At 51.3% G+C, this 6,511-nt stretch overlaps 1 protein-coding gene across 1 annotated transcript; it reads left to right on the top strand.

The window, feature by feature from the left end:
* Positions 1-1,827: 1,827 nt before the first annotated feature.
* Positions 1,828-3,387, top strand: LOC142362603 (olfactory receptor 14J1-like). Its single transcript, XM_075432037.1, has 2 exons — positions 1,828-1,877; positions 2,424-3,387. The coding sequence occupies exons 1-2, from the start codon at positions 1,828-1,830 to the stop codon at positions 3,385-3,387; spliced, it is 1,014 nt and encodes a 337-aa protein (XP_075288152.1).
* Positions 3,388-6,511: the final 3,124 nt, after the last annotated feature.

Below are 6,511 nucleotides of genomic sequence, written 5' to 3'. Positions count from 1 at the left end.
TCACTGAGGGAGAAATTTTCACAACCCATGAAATGGTAAGTCCCTGGAAGCAGGGCAGTGAATCTGCAGCTGCTGGAGGGATCTCCAAAAGCTGGCACATCCTACAGCCTACAGGATCTTTGTGGAGGATTGTCACAGCTTCTCAAGCCTAGAGGAGGAAGACACCTTCCAGAGAAGTTTTTCCCTGCCCTGCCATCAGAGGAGCAGGGCATGCTGACTGCCTTCTCCGGAGATTACTGGTAGGATGTTAAGCCAGGTGTGTAGCCAAGTGTGCCCAGGACAGTCCTCCAGAGCAGGGTCCCTTTACCGTAGGAGTCTGTATGCTGGGGTCATTGCTCAGCCTGCCCGGAGAGCTCCTGATGGTGCTGTGGGGAGAATCTATGGGTGGAAGAAGGGACCCCCAGTAGGGCAGTGTTTTTCTCCTACCAGGAGACTGCTGCATGGGTCAGCTGCTCACAGCTCCAGTTCACCCCCAGAATATTTCCTAAGGCTGACTCAAGAAGAAGGTCATGCCCAGGATTACTGTAAAGATAACAAAAACTTCCTGAATTTGTGTTATCAGTTTCCCTTTTGGAAGAGGGAGGGCGGTGTAAAAGGGATAAATGGAACAGGAGCTTTCAGCCTTGAAGCAGTCACTGAGATTCCTGAGCCAGTGATCAGTAACTCTGATAGGAGCCTCCTAAAGCACCCTCAGCCATTCCTCTGCCTATGGACAGCACCAGCATCACCTTTCCTGGACCTACCAGGCTTAGCCTGACCTTTCATTTTCCACCTGCAAACAGGAACATACACCCAGGCAGTGCCCTGCAAACAGGCAGGTTTCTGTAGGGCCAGGGTGAGTGCACAGGGGTTGGGATGGGGTCTGTGAGTGCTGTAATGGAAAAGACATGGGAGAGTGAAACATCTTCCAGGAGGAAAATTTCCAGGCAGCAGATATATCATCAGGGAAGGAGCAGAACGGAAAACCAGATGTGATGGGAGGGAGAAATCATAAAACTCTGCATCATCCCCTCCAGTGCAGAGCCCTTCGTCTGAGTAAGCCCCCTTGCCTTCTCTCCCACCCAGCACAGCCTCTGCCCTCGGGGCTGAGGTCTCCAAACCATGAACCACCTCCTCTGCAGCAGAGCTCCAGCAGAGCCAGGGGGCAGCTCTCCAGCCACATCTCCATTTCTCTGCTGCAGATGACAGGGGCTCAGAGCTCAACTGCCCGGCAGTGTTGGTGTCTGGGAGGCGGCGTGCACAGCTGGGTATGGGTAACGCTGTGCTGAGGGCCCAGCTGCCTCTGCCCTGGCTTCTCTCAGACACCCTATTGCTGGATATTTGCTTGTTTCTCCTCTTGTCTGTGTTATTCCTATTGTTATTTCATTGTTGTCGTCAGCTTCGTTAGGGAGCTGGAGTTTCAGCTGCAGTCACAGACTGATCTTGTGGGTCCTTTCCTGCAGGTGTGTCCGTGGGAACAAGTGCCCCAACTTTCATCTGCCCTGTGGGGCTGTGGTCAATGCAGTCTGTGGGGCTGGAGGATCAGCTGCTTTTCCCTTCATCAGATGCTATTGTTAGGACACTTGGCTGTCTCCTTGAGGTGTACTTCCAAGCTCTGAGCTGCCCTCTACAAAGTGAACTTCTCTCCTCACAATCTTTTATTATCTAAAAGCCCCACAGAGAACCACAGAGATGCTACAATGGAGGAAATGCTGTTGGGTTGGTGAAAGGAGCCATGAGTGTCCTTGGCTAGAAGTGAGGTGCTGAGACCTTTAGAAAGAGTGAGACATTTAGCAGTCTGCACTGAATCCCTCTGTTTTCAGTAACGTCTGCTTATTTTTCAGGGTAATGCAGCAGTGTGATCACCTTCCATCTCAGAAAGAACAAGCCCAGGGCAGGTTAGAAGAAGGCAGAGGGACAGACCAGCTGCCCTCACTCTGCATTAAGCCAGAAGCAATTTCATATGCCTCACCAGTGTCCCTCTCTTCTCCCTGAGTGCAGCAGAAATGCTGAAGGTGTCTGAACTCCAAGAAAACTCCCCAGGTAAGCTGGGGGAGCTTTATGAACCCCAAACTTCTCCAACTTTTCTCTGTTATTGCCGTTCCTTAGCACTGAGAGTGCAGAGGCTGAAAAGGTGATTTTCTGTGAGGAGCGGTTTCATCTGACCAAGTCGGACACCAGGATAGACCCCTGACATCACTACTCCCATGAGCTCCTTGCTGCATAGCAGGGCAGACTCCTCAAAAGGCAGAGGACAGAGGTCCTGCTCCTTACAGTACCTTCAGCCAGCACCAACCAGACCTCGAACAAGGAAGCTGAAGAAAGTTCTCATTGAAAATGAATGGAAAATGCTCAGAAGTTCAGCAGTGTTAAAGTTCTAGGAGTATGGCTTTGCATTTCCAATGACAATTCTCCCCTAACAATTTATTGATTCTTCCTCTAAGGACAGGATCCCATGCCCAAAGGAAAGACCTGTCCAACAGCAGCTCCATCACCCAGTTCCTCCTCCTGGCATTCGCAGACACAAGGGAGCTGCAGCTCTTGCACTTCTGGCTCCTCCTGGACATCTACCTGGCTGCCCTCCTTGGAAACGCCCTCATCATCATCTCTGTAGCCTGTGACAACCACCTCCAAACTCCCATGTACTTTTTCCTCCTCAACCTCTCCCTCCTTGACCTGGCATCCATCTCTACGACTGTCCCCAAAGCCATGGCCAATTTGCTCTGGGACACCAGGACCATCTCCTATGCAGGGTGTGCTGTCCAGCTCTTTTTGGTTTCCTTCTTAGTAGTAGCAGAGCATTGTCTTCTGACCATCATGGCCTATGACCGATACATTGCCATCTGCAAACCCCTGCACTACAGGACCCTCCTGGGCAGCAGAGCTTGTGTCCACATGGCAGTAGCTGCCTGGAGCAGTGGCTTTCTCAATTCTCTGCTGCACACTGCCAATACATTTTCAATTCCTCTCTGCCACGGCAATGCTGTGGATCAGTTCTTCTGTGAAATCCCCCAGATCCTCAAGCTCTCCTGCTCACACTCCTACCTCAGGGAAGCTGGGCTTCTTGGTTTTAGTGTTTCTTTATCTTTTGGGTGTTTTGTTTTCATTGTGCTGTCCTATGTGCAGATCTTCAGGGCCGTGCTGAGGATCCCCTCTGCACAGGGACGGTACAAAGCCTTTTCCACGTGCCTCCCTCACCTGGCTGTGGTCTCCCTGTTTTTCAGCACTGCAGTGTTTGCCTACCTGAAGCCTCCCTCCATCTCTTCCCCATTGCTTGATCTGGTGATTACAGTGCTGTACTCAGTGGTTCCTCCAGCAATGAACCCCTTCATTTACAGCATGAGGAACCAGGAGCTCAAAGACGCCCTGAAGAAGCAAATTCAATCTGTAGTATTTCAGCAGCAGTAAGGTGCCACATCTCTTCACAAGTGGTTTCCAACATATCTAGGGAACCTCCTGTGCTTTGGACATTTTACCTGTGACAATTCTGCTTCTCAAGAACCATGAACCCATCTTGTCTGACAGAGTTACCTTTGCATATGTGTCTGGCACAGTGGAAAAGGTGCCCTCCCATGCCATGTCTCTGTAATAAAACAGGATTTTCTAAATGCCAGTGTCTCCAGGCTTTGCTCTCTTCCCAAAGCTGAGGTCAGGAAAAAGCTGAAAATATTCTCCCCATGAGGCTGTGCTGCTGTGCTGGACTTCTCCATGCACTGAGGGGAGGAGTATATGGGGTGATATGTTAGGGAATAGGACTAGAGTGAGCTTTCACTGGTGTCCTCCCTGTTCAGCCCTATCCAGCTCCAGCCACTCACCAAAGGTTTATGTGTGAGCTTTTCTGCACGGCCTCTTTGCTCCTCCCGCTGTGTTCAGTGCCTGCACAGGGAGGACAACCAGCCCTTCTCGACCTCTCTCCTTGTACAGACCCTGGCAGACCTCAGAGCAGGGATGTCTGCGAAACCCCACGTGGGATGCGGATAGGGCTGGGTAGGTTCCACAACCTGTGGGAGGCTGTTTCAAGTAGGAGGAACAGAAGGGGAACAGGGTACAAAGGGATGTACTGCAGATCATGAGAGGCAAGCTGCTCCTCACACCGAATACACCCTTCCCCATGCTGCACCTGAACACTGCAGCCATTGGACCATGTGTGGGACAGCAGGGCTGGGCTGGGACAGGCCAGGGAACTGACAGGAGCCACTAAGCACCACTTGCCACGGGGTGACCACCTGGAATTTGTGGCTTCAAGGAGTCAAGAGCAAAGGGAAGAGATTCAGATTTCACATCCCCAGGAATAGTACTGACGAGCTGGAGTGGGTTTAGCAAAGATTTCCCAGGACAGCCATGGACTGGAGAGCATTGCCTGTTAGGAGAGGCTGAGGGAGCTGGGCTTGTCAAGCCCAGAGAAGGGATGGCTGAGGCTGACATCATCCCAGCCTGCCAGTACTTACAAGGAGATCATGGAGAATACAGACCCATCTCTTCAACAAGATTCATGGTGAGAAGACAAAATTCAGTGGGAGGAAGGTGAAAGAGGAGAGGTTCAGCCAGGACAGAAGGACAAGATTTTTCCCCAGGAGCTCATCCAAGTGCAGGAACAGGTCACCCAGAGAAGCTGGGCAGTCTCTGTCCCTAGGAGTTTCAAACTTGGACTGAAGCAAGCATTGAACTACTTGGTCTGACCAATTTTCAGACAGGTTGCGTTGAAGATTTCCTTATGTCCCATCCAGCTGCAGTTGTCTTCAATTCCTGCGACTATGGGCCCTGTTTCTAACAGGAGCAGAGCAGAGGTCTGTGGGGCTTGAGTCCTTCTGTGCTGTAAGGGACCATTTACACCAACATCTAAACAGGGGTAGAGAGGCTGACACCAGAGTGTGACTTGCTCTGGGCAAAGACTGAGAAGTGCCAGGCAAAGAAGTTTTGGGACACACAGGGCTCTTTGCAAGACACCAAATGATCTATTTTTAATACCTTTAGGTTTTTCAGATGTCATTTAATGACAATGAAAATTTCTGCAAGATTAACTGAAAATAAAGATCTAAAGCAAGAAATGTGTCAACACTTCTCAGCTTTTTTTCAGTCTTCAGGTGTCTTTTGTGACTTACTTCTGTTACCAATACTGTGTCTCTTATTTCATCTCCCTCATCATTCAGGAGTTGTTACCACTCCAGATCCAATGGCCATGTCTAAGCATATCTTCTCAGCAGACTTACATCAGTACAGAGTAGGAGCTGACCTGCTGCAAGGCAGCTCTGTGGAGAGGGACCTGGGTGTCTTGATGGACAACAAGTTGACCATGAGCCAGCAGTGTGCCCTGGCTGCCAAGAAGGCCAATGGGATCCTGGGGTGCATTAAGAAGAGTGTGACCAGCAGGTCAAGGGATGTTCTCCTCCCCTGCTACTCTGCCCTGGTGAGGTCCCATCTGGAGTACTCTGTTCAGTTCTGGGCTCCCCAATTCAAGAAAGATGAAGAGCTACTGGAGAGAGTCCAGCGCAGGGCTAAGAGGATGGTGAGGGGACTGGAGCATCTCTCCTGCGAGGAGAGGCTGAGGGAGCTGGGCTTGTTCAGCCTGGAGAAGAGAAGGCTGCGAGGGGACCTTAGAAATGGCTCTAAATATCTGCAGGGTGGGGGTCAGCAGGACGGGGCCAGACTCTTTTCAGTGGTGCCCAGCGACAGGACTAGGGGCAACGGGCACAAACTGAAGCACAGGAAGTTCCATCTGAACATGAGGAAGAACTTCTTCCCTCTGAGGGTGACGGAGCACTGGAACAGGCTGCCCAGGGAGGCTGTGGAGTCTCCTTCTCTGGAGATATTCAAGACCCTCCTGGACGTGGTCCTGTGCAGCCATCTCTGGGTGTCCTTGCTTTGGCAGGGGGGTTGGACTACATGTCCCACAGAGGTCCCTTCCAACCCCTACTATTCTGTGATTGTGCTAAAGGCAGGAAGAAGACCTGAATTATTGTGGAATAGGTTGAGTTTCGAATTCGAGGCAGCAGAAGGAGGACGTGCATTCCAGTGCCGGGATGCGGAGAGCAATAGCAGATCCAAGCAAGTCTGTGGCTGTGACATCTTGCGTGCTAGAGAAGCATTAACAGGGTGTTGGAAAAAAGCAGTTGCTGGGAAACCGAGAGGCATTGGCATACCCCCAGGTAAACACAGCTTTTTGTTTGAAGCAACAGTGAATGAGAACAGAGGGACATCAGGAAAGCTTGGGAGATCCGAGGGTCGGAGTGAGGTGGGGAAATGGGGCAGTAGCTAAAGTCTGCAAGGAAACAAGCACAGGCATAGGACAGTGTAGGACAGCCTGTGGTGGGGATGATCAAGGGCCTTGGTGTGGCTGGGACCACCCCCTGACAACACAAATGAGGTCTTCTTCCTTTTGGCTATGGCTACTCTCCCTTCCACTGAGGCCCATGAGAAGAGACCAGTGCCTTACAACCCCAGGGCATTGTTGGCTCCTCACTCACCCCTACAGAGCCTGGGAGGTTTCCCATTGCTCTCCTGCACTGAACATTCCACACCCCACATCACACTG

This window comes from Opisthocomus hoazin, chromosome 10 (assembly GCF_030867145.1).
Source record: "Opisthocomus hoazin isolate bOpiHoa1 chromosome 10, bOpiHoa1.hap1, whole genome shotgun sequence".
NCBI classification, from domain to species: Eukaryota; Metazoa; Chordata; class Aves; order Opisthocomiformes; family Opisthocomidae; genus Opisthocomus; species Opisthocomus hoazin.
Note: the sequence above shows the minus strand (reverse complement) of the source record. Positions and strands in the feature narration are given on the sequence as shown.

Bases quoted from the DNA above. Each gene is read 5' to 3' on its own strand.
- LOC142362603 (XM_075432037.1), top strand. From the start codon at position 1,828: ATGCAGCAGTGTGATCACCTTCCATCTCAGAAAGAACAAGCCCAGGGC. The intron at 1,878-2,423 runs GTTAGAAGAAGG...TCTTCCTCTAAG, and splicing joins AAAGAACAAGCCCAGGGCAG to GACAGGATCCCATGCCCAAA.